Here is a 24635-nt window from a genome sequence, read left to right on the forward strand (position 1 = left end):
GATGTAGCCAACAAGGGAATGATTCAGAACACCAGAGGTCTGGCCCCAGCTTTTTCACTGATCTTCTGTGAAGCTTTGGTAAAGTCACTATGTTAACTGCGCTTCAGTATTTCCAATAAAACAGTCAGAAAGTTCACCTATGCAGGCATTACGGAAAACTTAACTAACATTTACGAAGTGCTTCAAGTTATCTAGAAATGCAAGTTATTGCTGTTAGTCCTTACTGAGGGTGACTACACCCCTGCTATGCACTATGGATTGCAATGTTAAAGAAGTCACGATGTATTGCTGACAGAAAAGTTTTATTCTGGTACCTCTATTACCAACCACATCCTTGTCATCCCGTTTACCCTTCAAAAACTCCAAGAGCTGAAAAAAGCACAAGGAATTTTAGCAGAGAGAATTTTGATGGCAGTAAATTAGCTTACAACAGAGTATTATACTGGAAATACTCTTTGAACCTGAGATACTGAAATACCAATACACAGAGGAAAAAAAACCTGTGGCAGTCTAGATAATACATGAAAAAGGCATCAAGCTTGCAAGTTTGTTTCTCTTTTAATGACTACAAACAGAATTCAAAAACAAAGAGCATTCTAACAGCTCTTTACTTTGCTTTCTTGGCACTTACGTATTTCAAATCAAACACCTCAGAAAGAGCATTTTTCAAAATACAAAAAATAAAAAACATGTCAACATGAAAGACCAAAAGTTACAGAGAGCCATTTTTATTACAGAAATGCCTTGTATGCACCTGCCCTGCTTGTCAAATCTCTGAACACTCCCAGTACAGTAAATGCATAGGAGAGATTTAGTGCGACCTGTACCATATACTTAATCTTTCTATAAGAAGCTGTGAAGCACAGCATGCAGTACTAGCAGTAGAAATGTAGAAACATTTTTACCAATCCATCTTACCTTATTCCCTTTACCCACTATGCTCCCACTTGCGAGATGATATGCATTTTTCAAGTACTGTATTCCTTCAACTAGATTTCTAGCTCTATCTTTCCTGTAACATACTAAGTTATACAACTGCAATGCAAAGTTTCTACAGCTTGTTAGAAGCCTGCAACCACAATATTTTCCTAAGGGACATAATTTGAAATTAATTTAAAATATTTGAAATGGGTTTAAAATGGACTTAAAATAATTATATTTTCTTTAATTAAAATAGTGTAACTTTTGCCGAGGTTTCTCAAATCTTTGGAAAGCAAGGATATTTATTTTTGTTAATTTTTTATTCAAGAAAGTATTTGAAAATACTTCAACAATGTAGGCAAATGTAAAGTACACTATTTAATAAGAATTTAAGGCACAAGAGCCTACCAAGAGGCAGATGAGCACATGGCATTTTCTGTGTTGGACAGCCAAGAGAAGCAGAGAGAAAAGAGAACTCCTTTCTAAAGCACTTGACAATGTATTCGGGATAATTCAGGATGTGAAGTAAAAAAGGAAAATTTCAACATCCCATTACAGACCATAAACTACATTGTTTTAGGTTAGAAGCTTAAATCTCTGTGTGCTTTATATATCTCTATATACATACATATATACACACACACATACATGTGCATGCAATTGTATAAGGTTTATAAGGAGAGAGGTATCTTTTATTAGACCAATGTAGTTGGAAAAAGCACATAAGCCCTTCAGTTGGTCTAATATAAGCTATTACTCTCCCTTGAAAACTTGTCTCGTCTCTTACATGATTAGGCTAGCATGGCTACAAGAGCATTTACACACAAATTAAAAAAATTTCCTCTGTTGAACTTTAAATTTGCATCTCCAATATTCCACTCTAATACTTCAGCCACTTAAAATAGACAGTAGAAATATGAAACTTGCGTAGTTTCATCCTTAATCTTGAACACTGTAAAAACTCTTCTACATTCTCCCTAGTCTTAACCGACATAAACATCAAGTTGCATGTCAGCCAGGAACCCCGGATAACAAAACAAGCTTTGACACTGGAGCAAGAGAGAGGCAGCAGCACTGCAGTTTCAGTGTTGCAGTATAAACTATAAAGTCCACAGGGAAATCTAAATGGTGTATTTTTCTGTTTACCTTCAGGTGACAATGTCCAAATGCTTTAACGCATCACTGAACATCTGTTACAAAAACTCCTGTCACTAAGAATAAAAATGGATGGATGAATAATGGTCAGGCTGGACTTTCTGCCTCTTGCCAGTAGTATCGAGGAGAGATTTTAAAACAGCTTGCAAGCAATATGCAGCCAATCTAGACCTATATAATCAGGCCTAGAATCATCAACACAGTCAACACTGCAAATACATCGACTTATCTCCAAAGAGAGGTAAGCTGGGTAGTTGCTAGCATTTCTCAGAGGACCCCGGCTCTTTGACTGAAGTCAGTAAAATTACTGGTTTCCCAAACTGTTTTTCAAACTACGGATTCACTGACGGCACTGAAAACTTTTTTTCCCCCCCCTTCAAATCCTGCATTCTGATTAAATTGAAGAAATATGAGGAGGTCTGCCCCCTCCATATATAAAAAAAAAGAACATTTCAAAATATCATACATTGTCAAAGCTTTTGAATGCCCCCTTACTCTAAAATACTGCCATACCTGAAGCAGATTTTTCTTCCTATATATAAACTTTATTTTAATACAAAGTGAGTAACAAAACAAAAAACAAACAGCAAATACATCTGAACAGATAAAAGAAAAGGATTGCCTTTTTTGTTTTTACTTGCTCCTGCCTCTTTCTATTTCTTCCTGTAAGATCAGCATACAATATTTTCATCAACAGGAAAGCAAGGATCTCTCAGTCAATTACAAATAAAAGATAACATACTGATTATGCTGGCTGGTCCATCAGCATTACCTATCTTGTGCATATTGATCTTCACCGTAAAAGTCCTGTTTGGGGGGCAGGGTGTTTTGTGTTGCTTTTTTTTTTTTTTTTTTTTTTTAATGTCCAGGATTGCTGGTTTCCTGAGAAGTCCCCTTTTAGCATAGGGTACAACTGCTAAAGCTGTACAGGTAAAAAATCTTGTTACATTTGTCTACTGTCTAACATACTTCCATAGCAGCAATTACTTGTATCCAGACTGACACGTCCAGATCAACTGCCACCAAAATAAATCTGGCCTCTGATGAGGCATCCCACTCATTTAAAAAGGATCATCCTTGCACAGCATTCTAGTGCTACAAACTCGCTCTTCTACAGAATTTTTACAAGAAAGACTTCCTTGGAAAATTATTTAACTCCTCTTTTAAACTGAACTTTGGGCAATGCTTTTAGGTTGCTTTGAAGAGAAATGCTGAAACAATCTGTATTCTAAAATGCATTAGCAAGAAGAAAAATCCCAGCAGTAAGTGGGGGTATATCCAGACCATAAGCTATTTTACTGCATCTCAGCTTAATATTTTTAAACATTCTATATGTAGAACAGGCAATATGTTCTCATCATTATTTCTCAAATGAAGTTGAACAGATCTAAACCAAATTACAGCAAGACAAACCAGACAACTTAAGTGATGAAAACTACTTTCCTTTCTGCTTTAGCAATGCTTCTGGCTCATCAGCCCTGTGATCAAGGTGAGCCTGATAAAGCTGAAAATTACACTGTGTTACTGGATTGTATGAGATTGTCTTTCCCCTGAGAAGCAATTTATTTTTAGCAACCCTTGATGAATAATAAGAAACCTTCTATGCCAACATACTACTCTTCTTGTGTGGGCAGAGCTCCTTATTGCTTTGAGTGGGAGATCATAAGAAAGAAACACAAAATATGAATGGCTAGAAGTTCTTCATGGTTCAAAGACAAATTTGCCTTAAAAGACAGACCTTCAGGATAGCGAGTTTCATAAAAATAGAATATTAATATCAAGAGTTAGTAGGTTTAACTGCAAAAGTTACTGGCATATCTTCCACTTTTTGAGTGTGAGGCAAATCCAGTTTTGGTTTTGTAAGATCTTGCTTTGTAGAATTTTGTGTTTGTTGATCTTTAGATGATTCCAGGAGATGTTGCATGTTAAGTCTGAAAATGAGGCGAGGATCTGGTCCAGAAAGAGATGGGCAATTGCAGCTCTCTCTTATTTTAAGAGCCTGTGAATACATAGGAAAATAAATCAAGCTCACTTTAAAAAAAATCAGTCAGCTGTTTGGCTTCCCAGTAAGGTCTGCATTTGCTACACAAAGTTTAGTGAGTATAATATTAAAGTCAATAGAGTTGTTATCAAACAATTTTTCAAGAGAAACCAAGAATTCTTGGGAAGAAAGGTAACATTTAATGTGGTAGAACAATGGAAAGAATGCAAGAATGAAAGAAGATGAATGAAAAAATGTTTTCTCAGCTAGTCTCCCGAAGAATGGATACTCTAAGAGGTACCACATAGGTAAATATGAAGTTTTCGAACTATTTCATGTGACATTTGTTCACAGCAGTACCTTTCTCCTATATTCACATGTAAATTAAAATGACCGCATCAAGAAAAAACGATTGTAAGTAATTTACTTCATCAGATATGTTTCATTACTGAAACAAATGTGTGTATATATATATATGACTCAAAAGAGGGGGGGGGGGGAAATCATCAGTAACATAATGGACATTTAACTGCTCAGCACAGAGATCCAGAGGGTCAATCACTATAGTCAAGGTCCAGTTGCACAAGTGACAACTCCCAAGTGTTCTCAGAAAACAATATTCCTAGAATACAAAAATGTACCTGGATTAAGAGATTAGCACTAGGAAATCAAATTTTAATTACTTCCGCTTACTAAAGAATTAAATCATCATTATTTCCATTTTACAGATTAGAAAGTGGAGGCACAAAGGAGTTAAAGGATTTCCCAGAGTATCAAAATCCCAGAGCACAGTCTTCTTGCGCTTCCTCCAGCTTTGTATTCTGGTTCACAGATCATCCTGCCTTGTAGGCAATCTGAGAAAGGTATGAAAACAGATGAATCTCATCTATCAAAAGCATTGTGAAGAAACTGATATAAAATAGTATAAACAGTCACCTGTTTTGAAGGACAATAAATTTAGTGTTCATTTTAATTAAATTAAACATACTTTCACTAGCCCACACAAACAGGCAGCATGCTTTATAGCTAAAAATGGTTACCACAGAACTCAGTTTGATGTAGTACTTTCCAACCAGTTGTCCACAGGCTTACTGGTAGCCATGAATTCTCCCACAAAATCCACATAAGCTACCAAAGAGAAGTAAGTTTCTATACATTACATAGAAAACTATTATTTGCAGGATTTTAGAGGGCTCTACATTTCCACTAAGAACTATTTTTTCAGGATTTGCAAGATGAAATAACAAAACCCACTGGTTTAAAGAAACAGCACAAAAGTAGTCAAAAAATAGTCTGATATTTAAGCACTAATCAATGTCATGGTCACTTTAATGTAATGTTAACTGTTTCTTAGCCTCAGTTAAAAACATACACCTGTGGGCAGACGAACATCCAATTTTCTTTCTCACCTTTTCATGGGAAAGTAAGTTTGTACGTATATTTTATTCTTTTTTTCTTCATACCCGTGTGTATGAACAGTAACAGTGACACCTGTCCTGAGCTGTAGACAGATGCCTGCTGAACACTATTGGGGACTGCCGTTAAAAAAGTATTAGGGACTGTTTATTTGCTCTAGATGGATTAAAGAGGCAGAGGAAGGTAACACAGTTTTCACAGCATTCCTATCACTGCACTTAAAAAAAAACAAAAAACCAGAATTTAATTTGTTTTATATATACTAGATTTGGCTATACCTATTTAAATAATATAGAGTCTATGCAGATACAATTGCTTACCTCTAACTACCTATACAGCAGGTGTCCTACCTTTCCAGTACATCTATGCAGAAATATTTACCCATCATTTTGAAGCTATTTTGTACCCTTTCACCAAAGACAGTGGGAGCAGCTTACTGCAACAGTTTTTAAAATGGAAGAACAGTGCTTCTTAACTAGTCCATTTGTATAAGAGGTACCAATACATATTTCTCCCTAATTTTCATACAGTAAACTGGTAAGAATTTCCTGTAAATGCCTAGAAACAAACAATTTAAAAGCAATAACTGGGTTTTTTTAGAAAAAGACACATTCCAGAAATATATCAAGAGTTCTCTCAGCTGTTTATTGCTGAAATATAATGTTTAAATCACTTGGATACACAAGTCTAGATTATGCAATTGTCTAACTTTTAAAAAATAATACGAATAAAGCTTTCAGTATTTTTTTTTTTTACTATAAAGGTGATTGTCCATGTAGTCACCAAATGTTAAGTATACTTCTGAACAGTCTTCTGCTTCAGTGACCAATTCATTTCTAAACTGACATTTATGACAAATCAAGTTTTCCCTTGTTCTCTTCCAGAACATAAGCTGCTGCAAGACTGCATTAATGTCAAGCAGCATTATTCAAAGCAAATGGAAATATAAAGATTTAAGCTGTATCCTGGAAAGTGCAATGTAATCCTCTTTTAAACTAATTTAGCAATTTTAAATCTCTGGTTTTCTTGGCTATATAGTGCCTGGCTTATTTCCATGGTTTCACTTATCTAAAATACTGAAGTCACAACTTCAAAGGTCAAAAACAATACTTCAGATTTAACACTTTTACCCTGTGGATGTCTTTGCTTTCTTGCTACACATAAAGCTGTCCAAGAGGGAAGGAGATGCCAATTCAACACATCAACTCATATGCCATTAAAAAGACTACAGTCTGAGAACGGAAAGCTATGTTAACATGTCATCTCACTGCTAAAGATAAATATGATTACACACTCTAGTCAAAGTAGCCTTTGTATGTATGTTTGTGAAGGGTACGAAAGATTCAACCCTATTTAGGTGATGTTCTTCATTAGCTCAGTTGGCTACTGCCATTTCATTTTGTGCCAGCACCATTGTAGCATCATTAAGATGACAGTAACTGACTGAGGAGCTCACAATATATTTTTCCTGAAAGATAAAACAGCCCGACATGGTCAACCATATGGTACTTTCAAAATCACTAGCAACTTCAAATTCAGTAATTCAATACTGCTTGAGCAATTTGGTCGTCTCTATTTAATCTTGACAGTTTGGGCAAGAGGACAAGTAAAAACATTCTTAATGAAGCACATGCATACCAGTGTTATAAATAAGAACATTTCATTGACTGTGTATACTGAAGAGTGTTACGAATAAAGAAGATGGACAGAATTGAGACAAGGTTAACTAGCTAGAGCGAGAACACAGATGCACCTGGGAAATGAGAGTACTTTAATGCTGTTCTTCTCAAGTGCATGCTAAACTGTAACTACTGCTGTTCAGAATAAAGACCACCTGCATGCTCACAGGTTCAGAAGATCTGAAATTATAAAATATGAAAATTTTGGCTTGTAAGTAGCAAAGGTGAAGCAGTTTCTCAGCAACATGATTGCAATCACCTCCTGCAATGTGCTGGAAGTGGGGAGCGGTAAGAACCAGGGAGGTCTGCCTCATCCTATTGCTTTCATACAAAACCTACCAGTAGAGACAAAAATAGGAAATTTTTAGCTTTCCTTATTATTCCTTCAACACTGTCACAGGCTAACTGCACCTCAAATCCTCAGTCTTTCTGAGTGCATCCTAACTTTCAGGTTGCCAGCTCTCTCAGGATAAAAGTCACATCATTCTCTTGTCCTCAAACCAGGCCAAGGGTTATAGTCTCTTGTGTACCAACTATGATTACCTTGGTACGGCTGACTTATGCCCTGACCTTGCAATTCCAACAAAAACAAAGGAAAAGTACAAGGGTTTAAAAAAGAAACAAAACAAAACAAAAAAAAAAAGCTAAGTTGCAAAATGAATTACAATTAGCAGGGGATATAGAAGGCAACAGATTCTGTAAGTGAAATTGCAGTAAAAAGATGATAAAAGAATGGATATGTCTATTACTTGATGGAGAAGAAAAGCAAATGATATATAGTGCTAATATTTCAAATCTTTCACTGCTTCAGTTGGCACAGGAAAGGAAAGCTGTGACAAAGTATTTAACAACTTTATGAACAGGATAGAAACATGGGTCAGAATTCTTATTTTCCTGTTTAGTAAGTTTTCACATTGATAGGGCTTACACAATATAATCTCAGAGTGCTTATAGAATTATCTGAAGTAACCTTCAAATCATTAGTGATTACCTGCAGGTCTCAAAGTAAACTGCAAATATACCACTTGCTCTTTGAAAAGGAAGAGAAATACAACTACCTTCAATATTCAAAATGACATCAGATTGAGGAATAAACAGTAACTACCCAAACGAAAATAAAAGTGATAGACAGTCAACATGGATTTGACAAGAATAAATCTTGACAAAGCAAATTAATTTACTTTTTTTTCTAAACAAGTTAATTGACCTAGCAAACAAAAGAGAAGCAGTAGAGGTGAAATATCCCAATTTCATAAGACTTCTGAAATCACTGCAACACGGCATTTCCATAAGAAAATTTGGGAAACAGTTACAGTGAATCAAAAATGGAATCTGAGTCAACTATATGATGCCAAAAAAACCAAGTATCATGTCAGGGTGGATCTTTGCATCACTGACAAGGCACAGGAGATAACCCTCTGCTTTATTCAGTACAGCTGAGGCTTCAGCTGATGTACAGTGCTTTATTTGGACAGCATACTAAGAAAAAGGTAGACAAACTGTAGACAGTCAAAAAACATTAAAGGTTCAGAGATGAACCAGAAGATCCTTTAGCTTCTTTCTGACAATGCACTTCCATGATTTTTCTCTCCAGAACAATTGTAAGCATCATTCCACTGGTACAAAACTATTTCATGATTTTTTTTCTGAAAGTATTTAAAAAATTGTATACATGCACAGGTCTTCATTAAGTATCTCACTGGCTTCCACATAGGAATTCCATTTCCCTAGTTTACAATCCAAACCTCTCCCACTCTAAGGAGTCCTTCAAAAACATGGTAAATCTTTTTAATTTTCTTTATAGCCTTTCCGGGATAATGACACTTAGTAACTACTTACAATTTTGTATTTACTAGTTCCTCAGTTTGGCCGCAGCTTGCAACTTGTTCAGAAAACAGGATTTAAGATCTTTAACGCTCATTTCATTTTCTCTGTCTTTTATTTATACGAAAAGAGAATCTCTTTGATATTCCTGTTTTAATTTACATTTCCTGAGACTATTAAGTCACCTCTTTGAGACACGCAACTTCATCACCTGAAGAAAAGCCTTTGTTTTATAAGATCATAGTTTATTGTGAGCTTGCTCAGAAATCTGTAGAGAAATATCTCAAGGGCCTAAGAAGTCCAAAAACTTGTCCCTGTTTCCCCCAGGTATGGTACCTGGTCTAATAATAGATATTGCCTTGCCCTGAAAGCCATTTCAGCTTCAACACTACCAGTATATGAAACACAACAATATTTGTATCAATATCTTTAATACAAACTGTTTTATTTCATTCTTATCTTTTGGGAAAGGACCACTTCAACTGAAGTAATTTTCAAAACCAAATACAAAGGTAAAAAACATCAGAATTCCTTTAGGATTTAAGTCCTTGCTTCTTGATCATGAAGAATCCAATACTGAGACTAAGAAGTACAGTTTCTTCAAATAGAGATATTATTAACAGCCCTTTTAGAAATTTGGCTTCTCCCTCTGAGCTCTGAATATTTAATAGATACTAACACATGGTAAATATAGTGCTCTAAAAGAAGGCAAGTATGTGAATGAAAAACAAAAAGCTGCTGATATTAAATGACAACAAAGCCCGCGGATTCTCTTCACATGCCTGAAATTTAGCTTCAAGAAGCTAGCTGTCTAGCTGTCCGAGGAAGGAGAATCAAATTTTTAGACAAGAAGTCTCCAATAAAAATGAAAGGACGCATGCAGAAGTGTTATCTACTTCTGCAGTATCAACCTCACTCGCCTAGTGAACTTCTGTTCAACACAGAAAGCCTGCCGCCCCTGCCTTCCCGTCCTACTCCAAAAAATGTTTAAGGTAAAAAGCAAATGAAAATATCTCTAGTCCTCCTCAGTTGTCCTTTGGAAGGAAGTTTCACAGCCTCCGCCACTCTTGCAAGTTACAGTAGTAATGCAAAAAAGAAAGCTTGTTCTACCTGGCAGACTATAAGAGTTAAGAGAGAAATAATATGATTGCCAGGTATATAACAATGCATAACTTGTTTGCTCAGTCCTGGGGTAGAACATAAGATGAAATTTATTTCATTGCTGCTTTATAAGCCAATCAATTGTACGAAAATAAAAGATCCTGAACCCTTTATGGTCAATCTAACTATAATTGAGGTTCCACAAGAACTATCATTTTCCAACTCAGCTGCTCTAATATACATGTTATAAAATACATCAAAATAGTCTCACAATCTATTTAAATATCAGAAAATCATTTCTGCAAAGTACAGTATTTGTGTAAATTAATTTAATATATTCAGCCTAGCCAGTCTCCAGCCTCCTACTCTTAATCTCTATTTTGACTTATGCCATTATTTAGAATATTTACTGCATTAACTATCAAAGGATTCATGAAAGTCATCTTTCTCCTCTGAAATCAGTAAAACACCTCTAAAAGGAAATTGTCAGTTGGTTTCAAGACAGAAGGAAATTTCAAAATACAGTTCAGCCTATTTGAAAACAAGGCTTAGGGATTGTTAGACTTAACAACAGCAATCTTTAAACAGTTCTGTTTTTTTCTCTTTTTTAAAAAAAATAGTAAACAAATTAAGAGTACTAAGCTTGGCAGAGTTTTCAACTACAAAACTAACATTTGGCCAACAGCAGAATTTTTGCTTATGCTACCAGTGAGTAACATAGCAAATTAAGAGAATCCCTAAGCAGCTATCCACTTGGCATTCCTCTGAGAGGAAATCTGAAAGAAAGAACAGACTGCAGATTGATGGGCAATTGCATGAATTAGCTCCATTTCCTTAGAGTGGGGTAAAATTTGCTCCCTAATGCTATGGAAGAGCTAGAGAGATATGAAGAAAAAAGAGGCTGCAAAATCTAGAGAGACCTCTATCGTAACTAGGGCTATTAAGAAACCTTCCACTGGGGATCTGACATTCTTCTGAGGCACTGTTATTCAAGGTATATTCAATCCCACATCAATGAGAGAGACAGGAATTGACGGAGCATTCTCTATTTGATAGCCTAGGGCTAGCTACCAAAGCAAGAGAGAAGACAAGACAGTTTAAGGACCCAGCTTAAACTCTGGCTTCCAAAATGGAAAAAGGATGGATAAGACTCGTGTCACTATCATACCTATATCAGGAAATTATTAAAAAGTGGAAGTATTACACTTTGATCAGAAATCAGAAAAATATCCTAGAATATAATTACATTTTACCTATGCTGTCTTAATTTTTCCTTGTTTAATAAAAGCTTAAGAAGGTTGAGAGTACAGAAAATTTCTGTAATGACAAATAAAAATAAGCATGATGCTAAAAAAGTAGCTTGTGAACAAACATCAAACTAGTTCTGCCCACTTTCCCAGAGAAAAAGCCACGCTTCTCTCAGTTCTGCTCACCTCTGGGATAAGCCGGTCCAAGTGTTCAGCTCTGTTTTCATGAGAGGGGTGTGTGGAGAGCCACTCTGGTATCTTGGGCTGCCCCTGAATGGTTTCTGCTAGTTCCATCTGTTGCCAAAATACACTGCTTGCTCTTACATCCACACAAGCCTGAAAGCAGAGAGGAAATGTATACACCATTATGTTTTTAAGGTACTAGAATACACATTCTAACGTGCATTGAATTACAACAGACATCTTAAATTGTAGATCTGCAAAACATCTTCAGATGGCCTTATATCAGACAGAAAAAGGCTATTCTAAAATACTATAATAAAGTAAAAACTCCTCCACAGAGACACTAGATCTGTTCCTTCTAACATGTATGTAATTCCACTGATCTTAAAAATTTTACACATGAAATAGGAGGAAGAAAAATCAGGTTCACAATTTCCAGCATTTTTGCCAGAAATACCGTTTATTACCAAGAGAGGAATTATTAAGAGCAATATTGCTAAAGATCAATTATGTTTTCCCATGGATTGTATTAGTCCCCTAGATGATTTTGAACAGGAAGTGCAGTTTCAGTCCCAGAATCAAATTCATTTTAAAAAACAAACCTTTGCCTTGAAGAAATATTAATAAAATTATTAACAAAAGGAAATCTTCCTTATGAAATATTAACACTAGAGGGTGCTGCTCTCATAGTTATCTAACTATCTAACATTTTTCTAACTCTACTGTGCTTAGCTAGAACTGACAGATTTGTTTTATTTTGTTTAATTTAATTAAAATCCACATGGACAAAAAAAGGTGACAGATAAAATGGATTATGAAAAAAGTTCTGAGCAGTTTCTGACCAAATTTTACTCTTACTTTAGCAAAGCCATATTATTTACATGGCTGTATTTAGATTAAAATACCAGAAAAGTATCTATATGCTTTGTCATTATCAGCAGCTACAGAAAATATAATCACATTACAGAAGAGTTCTTAAATGTAACTGTACTGTTATGCAAATAGACATTAAGATCAGAATACTTTAAGTGCACTAAAGTATACTAAAGCATTCCTCCAAAGTGCTTGTAATAGATAGAAATTAGGCAAAAGACAAAATTAAAGTACATTTTATATAAATGCATAAAATTTAATGTATTCTTTTTTATGAAAGCTCACTATTTGGCTTTCTCTTCTTTATAAATACACAGCTTTTTCTTCTAATAGTAATAAGCCACATCGAAAGTATCCTTTGCAGTTAATAAAGCTCCACCTTACAAATTTCAACTTTATTACATACAGTTTAGCCAGAACGCCTTTGTCTTCCCCTACAAACTATTCTATTTTCCTGCTACTTCATAAACCTGCATTTCTTAAAAGATCTGGGAGATTCTGAAATGAATGATCCTCTGTATGTAGTGTGACTCTAATTATAATGGAAATGGAAAAATGTCTGCTAAGTTTCTAGTAAAGGAAATCATCTGTAGTTACCTTGGCTGCAAACTGAAGTCCCACTTTATCAGCTTCAGCTTCCAATGTCCTGCTGTATGGTCTATCAAAAATAAACTGGAAAAAAGCACATCAAAGCAATATTTCTTGGTTTTGAACATGTACAAAGCAAACAGCATTGTAGCTATTTTTCTAGTCTTCTCTTAAGAAGAAGCATTTATCTATCATATTAGCACTGCAATTGGTCAGTATTAGTTTTTCTTAATCCAATCTTTAATTCCATTATATGCAATTCGTTGATCCTGTATTCAGTGGAAATGAATTAAAATTATATATATTTTTACAGCCTCTATCATCAACAAATTTCACAGCATTTTGCAGCACTCAAAGGGACAATGCCAACTTTAAATTAGTTGATTTAAAACATTAAAAATAAAGATATATTACTGGTCAGGGTTGCATGGAAGATTCATATTTAGAAGAAACAGTTTGATTATGCACAAAATAGAAAATTTTCACTACACTCTTACTTGCATTGTTTAAGATTTTAAATGTAGCAACTGTATGCAAAAAAAAAAAAATCCAATGGCTCTCTTAAACTTTTATGATGACTGTCTTTAAACCTCATATCACCTACATATGCACAGTAAATAGCCCCCAGCATCAAACATAACCATAAACATTTCCATGCAGAAATGACTCCTCTTTCATGATTATACCCCCAAGACAAATTGTAAATTGCCCTTGAGAAATCCAGCTGGAATATATTAATTTGACCAACTTCTATCCCTTTTTTCTGGGGGATGATACCGTATTAATAGGCACTAGAGGACATAGGCAGTTTTGTCAAATAAATACTTATTTATGTAACACAGGATCTCCTGGCACATGTAATTCACATAGTTTTGGACAGCCCTGCCCTAGACTATCAGGTTATAGTAAATGCTAATTAGGACTCATTAAAACAGCTTGCTCTAGTGTGTAAACTCCTGCAGAGATTATAAGGAATATGTCACAACATTCTGGTCTGGGCATTGGTTAGGAAACACCAACTGATGAGTGAGAGTATGCAAGTTTAGCGCAGAGAAAAAGCTTTTACCAGCTCTTTATCTGGGTAGAGAACCATGTCCCTCTTATGCATTCTGGGGAGGGAGCAAGGGGGGGGGTTAGAAATGAAAAGCACCAAAGGAGTGGTCCAATCCCTTGAGTACATAAAGATATCTATAACAGCTACTGGCCAGTTGCAGACAAGACACTAGCGTAAACAGGCTGTGATGTGACTCCACACAGCAGTTCTTATATTAGACGTAGTAACAATGTAGGGTTCCAGATTTGTTTTGTTGTGATGATTATTATCAACATCTCATTAACATACAAGAGAGACTTAAATGCCAGCTCTGCAGTTTGTGAGATGCTTGTATGTTTGTTCTTCAGATCTAAGATTAAAGCCATAGGGAAATCCGAATGTCTTGAGAAAATTTGGACTCTCTTTCACAGTGCGTTTCTAGTCAATAAAGTCTCAACAGCAGTCACACAGAAGGGTCCTGAGGCATCTGATGTACAGCAATATTCATCTGCTACTGAGAAACAGAATTTTTAAAAAGTTTTATGAATGTGCTGAAATGAAAAATTAGATCTTGAAACTCTGACCTAAAATCCCTGTCAGAAATTAGATATAATAAAGAAGAAAGATCTGATTTTCAAGTCACTGGCCAGAGCTGTGTGTATGTTGAAGAAAAGGAAGTTCCAGGTAAACTGACAACCAGGAACCATCAGTTTCCTCGTGAAATACAAATCTGATAGCATTAGCTGGAGGGGAGAGGAACTATCAAGTACTGTATTTGTAAACACTAGTGTGTGGGATGTAAGTAAAACTCAGAGTCACATGTTGGGCTATTCCAAGAATAGTTCCTAGGCTCATGTGATTTAGTTTCCCTACAAAATAACTTCTGCTATAAAAGAAAAGCCAGTGTGTTTCAGTTCAGGCTTATATGACTAAAAAACATCCACTACCATGAGACACCATGAGAGAACTTTAAAATTTCCTAAGGCAAAGACAAAACCACTAGTTTTAGAGAGAAAAGCAGGATTGAAGCTAACATGCCAAGAGGCCCACCAAGAGTCACTGGAAGTTACTTATAGTGAATAGCTACAAATCAACAATAGTCATTAAGGAAAAAAGTAGTCTCTGAGGACAGAGAAGAACAGAGAGTGAAAGAGAAGCGAGTTCTGCAATGTGGCTTAAATAACCCAATGAGTGGTGCAAGACACTACCATGGATAATAATGGCAAACTGGGATTCCAGAACATTAGAAAAGGAAAATACAGTTAGGGAAGAAAAGAAAAGAAAATGTCCTGAGAAAGTGCAGAAAGAAACATTTTCACGTAAGCATGATAGGCAGATGCTGAATGGCAGACGCAATTACATGTTGCATTCATGGGTAAGCAACAGAAACAAAACTCTCTATTCAGCACCTTTAGAATGGGGGATGAAGCTTTGCCAGTATTTCTTATCACTTTATTCAGTATTACATGCCAATACATTTAATTTTATTGAAGGTGAGCCTGATAAGGGTTTTAAAATGGGGCATTATCGTACAATAAATCACAGATCTTTTCTATAGCACAGTAGGACTATGAGCTTAAATCCAGATTCCATTTGCACTCTAAAGCACAATTCTAAACTATCATACCACTTGCTAAAATAGCAGCTGCAGTTAAACTAGAAGAGGAAAGACGTTTTAAACTAAAGATGCTGACAGGGAGCTAAAACTTGTCTAAATTATGAGCAGTCTCAGAATTGACTCACACTGCTTTTTTCCAAATTCAGTTCTTCAAAAATACCAGCTAGCATTCATCAATGTACTGGGTTTTTAGCTACTTGTACAAACTTCCAAGCTCTTTAGAGGTAATTTACGTTCAGAATCCACACATTAGGATAAGAACTGCCAAGCAGATTGGTTATGTTTAATTTTGTGTGTTTTGAAGAACCAGGGGGGAAATACCAGGAAAAGCATCAGAAGAAGTCAAAGAAACTAAGGAGTTTTTTTTTTATTACAATGCAGATAACAAGTTTTACAAAGTGAGCAAAATTTCTTAAAAAGAAAAAATTTTTTTGTAAGAAATAGATCAATAACTGTCCAAAATCAGATAGTAAATTAGACAGCAGAAGAAAGATGGCACTATAAAAACTCTAAATTTTACTTTCTTGGAATTTATACTGTGTGAAAGGATTATATTTCACTAAGTTTTATTATACTGTGGTTTTTACTATAAAAGGACATTTAGATTCTCAACTTTCTTATCTTGCAAATGTTTTATTACCACTAACAATGTATTTAAAAGATACTGATTCCATATATTTTAGTTTGTTTAGAAACAATTTAACAACTATTCAAGATGGAAACCTGGCACTTCAACATCTAGAGCTTTAGAAAGTGAACTACATTTTAAAAAGACAATCATCAAACTTAACTTGGAAGCAAATATGAAGAACCTGTCCAGTCCAAACCCAGTCATTACTTAAGAAGATCCAAAGTTCTTCAAAAGGATAAATGATAACACATATAAACTAAAGCAGAAGTATATTTATAAAAACATATTCCCTTCAGAAATAAACCCAGTTATGTTTGCCTGTAATCTCTGTCATCCTTTCACAGAAACAGATTATTTAGTGGTACTGTCTCCCCAAGAATATAAATGAATGTTTTTCCATGCAACTAAGGAATGACCATAAGAAATATTTAAACACATTAGCAATGAATGCCAGCATATAACAATTATGCAAGTCAAGGTACTCAAGTAAGTTGCATGAACTATTCCATAGCCAGTCTTACCTCCTGCAACTTGCTCTGAATCCACTGGCCAACAACCGCCAAACTATCACGAGGACAGATGGCCCAAATCATAGTGAGAAAGATGAGTGATAGGAAATCCAAGAAGTGAACCAGACTGGCTTTCTCTGCCTGAAAACAAACAGTCCAGTTTTCATTCCTTACTGTCTGAGTTTTTTTAAATAATATAACATAATTTGGAAACACTACAAAATCACCCATTTTTCTCAGTGCAAGTATGCAGCCATGTGAACAGGGCTAATACAAGCTCCTCTGCTCACACAAAAACAAAAACCACACACACACACACACAGTTGGATACAAGATACTTTCAGCCTATAATCCACACCAACAACATAAATACTACTTGAGCAAATATATCTTGTCTGTCTCCTAAATGGAGAGATTCAAAGCCTGGGATAAGATGATAGCAACATACAGGTAGAGTTCTCCAGCAAAAATGCCATGAAATAGTTCAGGTATATGTACACATATATGGAACAGGTAGACACTAGCCTACATAAAAGATCTAGAAGACTCTTCTTTACATTAACCTGAGAGGAGATAGACAACTTTTAGACAAGAATCCCAAAAAGATAAGGGGACAATAGGCAGTCCCACCTACCATATTCATTTTTTATTTTCTGTTGTGCTGTTTTAGTTTCGGAATCTAAAAGATCCTGAAGAAAGGAATTAAAGTTCTTCTGTTTTTCAGACTTCTACTTGACATGTAACAAACTGATCTGAGCATTGACAAGCTGCATCACAAAATTGGTTAGCCAAATCATACAATACTTCTCTCTATACCAGTTGGGTGATAAAGGTTCCACACTAAGTCACTAAGTAAGTTCTTTATTAGAAATGTTTTTAAAAGTTTAACAAGTCCTAGTTGGCTCAACTGAGCCCAAAGAATTACAACGTGAATACTGTTGCTCATCCAAAGGCATACAAGTTCCAGTAAGCAATTCTCCTGCTCTGCCAATGCTTTCAAAATATATTTATCCATTTCTAGATTACTTTTGCAAATTTATGAGGATCTTTACATTTAAAGGCAATTATGTTTTCTGAAACTAATGAGTATGTAAAGACTATGATTCTTTAAACTACATGGACAGACAGAAATTATTTCAGAGGCAGACAAAGAAGCACTTTCTAGCAAATCATCCCAATCTAGAATAGTATGAGCCAGATTTCTGTACCATCCTCTTTTTTTTTTTTTTTTTTTTTTTTGTAGCTGCACCTTCAAAGCACAACCAAATGATTGCACTGATTCTGTGCAAATGACAACTACCTATTTCAATGCATTCATGTCAGAGTATGGAAAAATTAAGTTTGTGAAAGCAATCATTTGCAAAAGCAGAATCAAGTTCCAGGCATTCTGGAGTTCATCATTCTAAAACTGTGTGCTACTGTAATAAAAATACCATGTATTTTAAAAGAATATATTTAGGTATATCCATTTCTGTGGGTATTAACAAATCTAGGACTAACAAACTGGGTTGCTGAGTGCCTCCAGTTCCTTACATCTGCACTACAGAAGGAAGGACATCTCTAGACCAAGCTCTAAACAACTGTTAATAGTAAGCCATAATCCATCTGCAGAATTATGAAAAAAATACTGACACACACTGTGCTAAAACTACTGTAAAACTTCCAGCAGCTATCCAGAACTACATAAAGTTCTAGGGATATACTTACTGTATGAGAAAACTCTCATTTCAAACTCAGTACTGTATTTCATTAATGAGGAAGAGTCACACTGACACTCTGCTTGGCAGCAACAGGAAAAATCTTAATTAGAATAAGTAATTAGAAGTAATTTAAGAATTTTAGAAAGCTTTCTTTAAATAAATACTTACTGCGTGTTCCAGCACAGCATGAGCTATTTCATGTCCCAAAATGAAAGACAACTGGTGAATATCAGAAACTGCATTCAGCAATCCTGTGAAAACAAATACTTGTCCATTCTGTAAACAAAAAGAAAAAGTGCAATTTTACATAGAAGATATACAAATAAAATGTTGTTTTAATATTGCTAATAATTTTTGTGCTGGGGTTCAACTTACCGGAAGCACAAAAGCATTTACACCTGGTTCTTCAACCACATGGATAACCCACTTCTGCTCAGAGACTTGCGGGATGTCCTTATTGCTTTCAGATAAATGACCGACAACTCTTTCAACAACCTGATAGCGTGCATCTGTTTCAGGTAACATTTTGTTTTCGAATTCCGCCATCCACTGAAGCAAAAATTCATCAATGAATATTTGATGAAACAAAAATTCAATCCATTGCTAGGCAGAATAAACATATAGTAAATAGCTAACTGGTAAACTAATTTAGCAACTACATACAACTTAATAAAGGTCTAAATTGATAGTAAATACTTTTATTTGACACATGTGATAATACAGTTTTCATCTACTCTTCATCCATACAGCCAAAGCCAATATACTTCAGTTCAGACTTTGAAACCCACAAGTTAAGGATTAAACCTTAAAAGGAAATAAACTGAGCACAGATCAAGAATAAGACCTGTAAACTTGGTCCTATATCCTCCCACCTCTGAGGTATTCCTAATGCATAGTTAGGCAGGGCATCACAATTTGGGGAACCTTTCTATATACTCCTTCTGAAATCCTATTTAAATTTAGTTTTTCTATATCTATATATTTATTATCTGTATATTTATTTTGCAATGTATAATCTGGAAAATTTTATAAAAGACAATTCATCTATATCCTTATATTTCTTTGGCTCTGTTTACTTATCTCACATTCTCTGTAATACAGTGATGTGTGTGTATGGCTGGATTATCAGGTCTCACTGACATTCAAAGAGAAAGTTACAGAACTTACAGAAAGTTACAGAAATTAAAGCAATGGATAGTCTAGAAGAAAGCAACTAAATAGAGATTAGCTGAGCAAATGAAAAAAAGGGGTAGAACAGAAGGCATTCTGAATGGTGGAGGGTATTACCTTACAAGATGACAACTGAAAACAGAGGACTTTAAACAAGACTCAAAGAGCGCTCAAACCAGCAAAGAAAATGAGACAGGTCTGAGCGTATACCTATTAGTTATGCTTTTACTGCTTCTGCATGGTTGTTGTAGTTTTTGTTATATTACAATAACTGTGTTAGAAATGTTTGCTCCATTCATGTAATGTGTTTTTTTTAACCATCATGCGTTCCTGAACTCTGAGAAAGAATTTAGGTAAGTAATGGGGGTGGTTCTGTGAGGTTCTGTGTGCGAAATGCTGCAAAGTACTGTAAAGCTCTCACTTCTGCTGAGCGATAAAAGAGAATCTGATTGCCAGGAAGCGTGCCAGAGAAAAGAGCTAGAGCCTTTACTTTCAAGTTCAAGGCTTATCAAGGACACCACTAGGTTTGTTTGCCCATTTCAATAACTGGACTATATCATCACTAAAAAAGCAGTAACAGTTTTAGAGCACTTTGAATTTACTTTAAAATCTTACCATATCATACTCCATCTGTGACAGTTCCCTAAAATGTTCTTTTCCAAATACTACCAGTCGAGCACGCCCTGTGATTGGCGTCTCTTCCAAGTGAGTAAAATAAAACACAATAAATAAAACTCCTAAGCTACTGACACTCAGGAGTATCTTCCATTTATTTTTCCTTGCACTTTCCTTGAAGAGTTCCCGTTTGTTAGGAGGAAGTGCCTTCCACCAGTTTCTTATGCTCCTGTAAGATACAAACATTGTCAACTTAGGCTGTAGTTAAAAAGCAGGTTGTTACTGTCTGCCCATGCTCTATTCCCTATTACATTCTCACCTCATGTGAGAATATATAAGTAGTTACACTGTACTTGCCCCCCCCCCCCACTCCATTCCCTTTCCTCCCTCACACAGGAAGGAGAAACAATGCCCCTTAGAATCTTGCTCTATCTCCCTTTACCATGCGTAAGTGAGAATGAGAAGAGCAAAAGATAAATCTAACACCTCTGATAATGGAAACGACTTTCTGAATGCTGTTGAGCAAACTGTCATTTCCATTCTTTTTTCCATTTTCTTGTAAAACAAATCACTTTTAGCAAAACATTTTTCTAAATTCCTCTATATTCTAAATTTTCAGGACTGCAGTTCAGTTTAATCTGAAAGAGTTTTGTTTTAAAGATGTTGCCATTACAATTGGTATGAGATTAGTGAAGATTGAAATTTTGGCTTACAATTTTATCTGCTTCCATGCAAAGCTCCCTTGAGGTACAAAACCACTCAATTTGACTTTCAGATAACACTTGGAATTCTGGTTTTGTAACACACAGAACACACGCAAGATGACAAACACAAACTTAGTCTCTAATTAAACCAGTCTTGCAATGCCAGAGTGCCTACGCTTCCGACAGACTCAAGGCATTGCTGCCCAAAACTCAAGATTATTCACCAAAAAAAATGCTCAAGAAATCAAGCTTCCTCTACTTCCCAGCATCAAGTGGCATGGGACCACCTGGAATCCAGAAGACAGCAAGCGCCCTGGGCAGCACATTTACCCACTTCCAAAGCACAGTCCACATACCACGGAGCTAGAAGGAAGCAGGGTTATCCAAACCAGAACAGCCACCTCAGCCCTGAAATATCTAAAATACACAGAAGGCTGTGGAGCACAAAAGTGTGCAGCACACACAGTGTCTTGGGAAGCCGCAAAACTAAATTGGTATTTTGTATATGCAGCTATGGCTGGCTGGTACCTCACAGGATACTGCTTTGCTGCTGAGTGCTCAGCATTCCTGAAATTCCAAGTTAATTTTCAGGTCTGATTTTTAATACCTTTCTCAAGGATAAAGAAAACCTTTTTTCTAACACAAAGCTACCAAAGGTAGTTCCCATAAGCTCACAGCAACTTTAGTTAGAGGTAAAGACTGGTTCCTAAAACTGGAATAAAATCAAATGTACAAAATGAGCCTCCAGTCCTGCAATTATTTACACAAGTACTCAGATGAAAACACTTCATGTGCACATATCATTCTCTACGAACAACAATGAATATATGCACAAGTCTTTGCACAGCGGGGTCTTACTGTCAGAGGGGAAGTGAGATAGCATTTTACCTGCCAAGAATGATAGCAAATAATTTCTGAGCTGGTTTAACGATCATCCAGAAAAGGGGAACTGGAGCAGCCTGAGATGATGGTGATATGTGAAAAAATCTGATGGTCTGAATGTTCCAAGCAGAAAAACGATTTGGGAGTTGCACAAGGGAACTGATTTGGAGGGATGTGATCTTCTCCACCAGTGGCTGAGAAGACAGGAAGCAAGATCTTGCAGAACTGTGGGGTGCATTCTTGCATACTTCTGTATTTACAGTACTCAAAAGACACCTCTGTCCTTTACCAATTGAGTTTCCACAGTAGCTAGGGCTTCCAGTCAAAAAACAGTTCCTAGTATTTCCACTCAAATCTAGCCTTTGACATCTATTTAGTATACAACTGACTTGAATCTGACAGTGTCTTGCAGAAGACCTATAGCGATTATTGCATTTCCCCTGCTTGGTCAAAGAAGTTAAGTGAAAGAAAATACAGTTCCTGCCAGGAAACTTTAGACCACAGACGATATTCATACCCCTTTCGTTGGGTTACCCTGAAACAAAACAAAAATAGCATAGACATATTAGAGAAAACCACCCAAACAGGAAACCCTGAAACATCATTTCATGGGAACAGACACCATGTATCTGTTTACCAACAGCTGGGTTGTACAAAAAAATGTCACAGTTACAACTGCATCCTGTTGCAATTTAAGGTAGGAATCTGTTTAAAAGTGCAAAAACAAGGGCAAATATTTTACATTTTATAACTGAGGACAAAATAAAGCTTTTTTTTTTTAATTTTCCTCCTCTTTAATCACCAAGATACTAGAATGATAACAGGTGGAAAAGGCTCATGCGCAGCACCACCTTTCCGTGCGCAGCTCCTTGCCACAGGTGCTACTCGCACGCACTCCGGAGCAGGGAGACGCTGTTCAGCATCTTGCTAACACCTTTCCCCGGCTCTCGGTGCGCCTGTGCCGCGCGCGGCCTACGACAGAAGCGGCTCAGCCCAGCGAAACCCGCGTCTCCGGGCCGGGGCCTTCTCACTCACCGCGGCGGCCGTGCTCGCCGTTAGCTCCGGCTGCCCTCTCCTCCCCGCCCCCCCGCTCCCCTCAGGAAGAGGAACCGCGGCGGCAGCTCCCCCCGCTCCGCCTCCCGCCCCTCTCGACACGGCCTGAGGCGGAGCGGCTGACCTCGGCCCTCAGCGCCCACGCAGGCCGCGCTCAGCAGCGCCCCCGCCACCTCTAGGCGCGATTATCGCGATAGGGCTGGACGTGATCAGGCGCGCGGGGGCGGGGAGGGGGAAGGAGACGTGTCGCGCTGAGGCGCCAGAGGAGGGAAGAGGAGGCCTGGCGACGGGCTCGGGGAAACGCCTCCTCCTCCGCCGCGCTCCCCTACTCACCGCCCCGAGAGGCGGAGGCGGAGTCGCCGCCGCCGGTGCGGGACCGAGGCGGAGGGCGGGAGCGAGGGGGCGGGGCGGGGGCAGCGCTGCCCTGAGGCGGCGGCCTCGCGCCGCCCGCGCCTCGCCGCGGCCGTTGCGGAGGCTCCGCCCCCGCGGCCTCGTGCCCCGGCGCGCGGGCGGGGCGGGGCGGGGCCTCCACAACGGCCGCGGTGAGGCGGGGCGAGGGACCCGCCATTTTGCGGGAGCTGCTGGGGTTGCGCTGTGGAAGAGTTTGCGCGTGTGGTGTCTCCTCGGCGGGTGCTGAGGCGCCGCCGTTCCCCCCAGCCCTGCCCGCTGTGCTGTGGTGAGGCTGCGGCCAGGCGGCCCTGCCTCGTGCGCTCACGCCTGCGCTTTGGGCACCGCCTGACGCTTGCATCCTTGGTGCTGGCCCGGGTTCAAGGCCCCAGGGCCGTACTGTAGCCTGGCCTTCGGGCCCCTCCTGCTTTCCGAGCTCACGGGCGCCTTCTGTCCTCTCAGCTCCCCCTGCTCCATCCCTCAGACTGGGTTGCTGCTGCTGCTGTAGCCTGCTGTCAGAGCGCTTTCCGCTACCAGATGGGAGCTGCGATGCTCCCGTGGACGGGAGCCGCTGCCACTGGGAGCAGTAGTTGGGGAGTTGTCAAACTTTTCCCAGGCCCCAGATGATGGCCAGCATGTAACTTCTGGCAGCCCATCTGGCCTAACAGTCACGCATCTGCCTAGATGCTGAACTGAGCAAACGAGCTGATGGACAGGTTATTTGTGGGATGAAAGGGTGCGGCGGGAAGCTGCGTGTGGTAATGACAGGGCAGCCCACGCTTCAGACAAGCCCTAGGCCTTTGCATATAAACAAAGGTCCCCTTGCTGGGAAAGGCAAGGAAACACAGATCTCTGCCTTTTGCAGTCACATACACACTATCATGCATTGTTCCCTGTTTGCTGAGCTCTTCTTTATTCCATCCCTTTTTACTATTGGCATCAAGGCTCTTTGCTGGGACAGTTCTTTCCATGGGGAACAGCAGCCTGGGAGATGCACAGTGACCAGACTTTGGAGTTCAGGCCAAGAAGAAACCTTAGGTATTGATAGGTAAAAGCTCTCTTTTCACTTGTCACAGTTCCCTTTTAAGACTTGCCTTGCCTCTGTTAACATAAGGGACATGAAGGGTAAAAACTGTCAGTCGATTAGCATGGCATTAATTTTGGTGGCTCTGAGCTCCTGTCGTGAAAACAGCTGAGCTGCAGCAGCCAAAAGGCACTCTTGTCTAACCTAAGGCCTGTGTGCTTCTCAGCTGTCAAAAAAATAAAACACAGAGGCAAACTCTCATTTATGACTGTCTCCTGATGCTTATGTCCTTATTTCTTAGCCTTTGTATTTGCCTGCTTTTCTTGTCCTCTTCATCTAGC

The 24635-nt window shown here is 37.9% G+C and overlaps 1 protein-coding gene across 3 annotated transcripts; it reads right to left on the reverse strand.

The window, feature by feature from the left end:
• Nucleotides 1-285: 285 nt before the first annotated feature.
• OMA1 (OMA1 zinc metallopeptidase) lies at nucleotides 286-23343 on the reverse strand. 3 transcript variants are annotated; one of them, XM_026105748.2, is made up of 9 exons: nucleotides 23217-23343; nucleotides 21837-22365; nucleotides 20245-20473; nucleotides 18835-19008; nucleotides 18628-18735; nucleotides 16772-16900; nucleotides 12978-13052; nucleotides 11511-11660; nucleotides 286-4075 (listed from the first exon to the last, which is right to left on the reverse strand). In XM_026105748.2, exons 2-9 carry the CDS (start codon nucleotides 22343-22345, stop codon nucleotides 3854-3856), a joined length of 1596 nt encoding a protein of 531 aa, XP_025961533.2. In that variant the 5' UTR covers nucleotides 22346-22365; nucleotides 23217-23343; the 3' UTR covers nucleotides 286-3853. The 3 variants fall into 3 exon arrangements, with proteins under 3 accessions (XP_025961533.2, XP_025961515.2, XP_025961523.2); XM_026105730.2 differs by lacking the exon at nucleotides 23217-23343 and adding an exon at nucleotides 23008-23210; XM_026105738.2 differs by lacking the exon at nucleotides 23217-23343 and adding an exon at nucleotides 22866-22990.
• Nucleotides 23344-24635: the final 1292 nt, after the last annotated feature.

Source organism: Dromaius novaehollandiae, chromosome 8 (assembly GCF_036370855.1).
Source record: "Dromaius novaehollandiae isolate bDroNov1 chromosome 8, bDroNov1.hap1, whole genome shotgun sequence".
NCBI lineage: Eukaryota > Metazoa > Chordata > Aves > Casuariiformes > Dromaiidae > Dromaius > Dromaius novaehollandiae.

Coding starts and splice junctions, on each gene's coding strand:
- OMA1 (XM_026105748.2), bottom strand. CDS start 22,345: ATGAATATCGTCTGTGGTCTAAAGTTTCCTGGCAGGAACTGTATTTTC. Junction 11,661..12,977: donor GACTTCAGTTTGCAGCCAAG/GTAACTACAGAT, acceptor CTCTGCTTTCAG/GCTTGTGTGGATGTAAGAGC. Junction 4,076..11,510: donor TGGACCGGCTTATCCCAGAG/GTGAGCAGAACT, acceptor ATGTATTCACAG/GCTCTTAAAATAAGAGAGAG.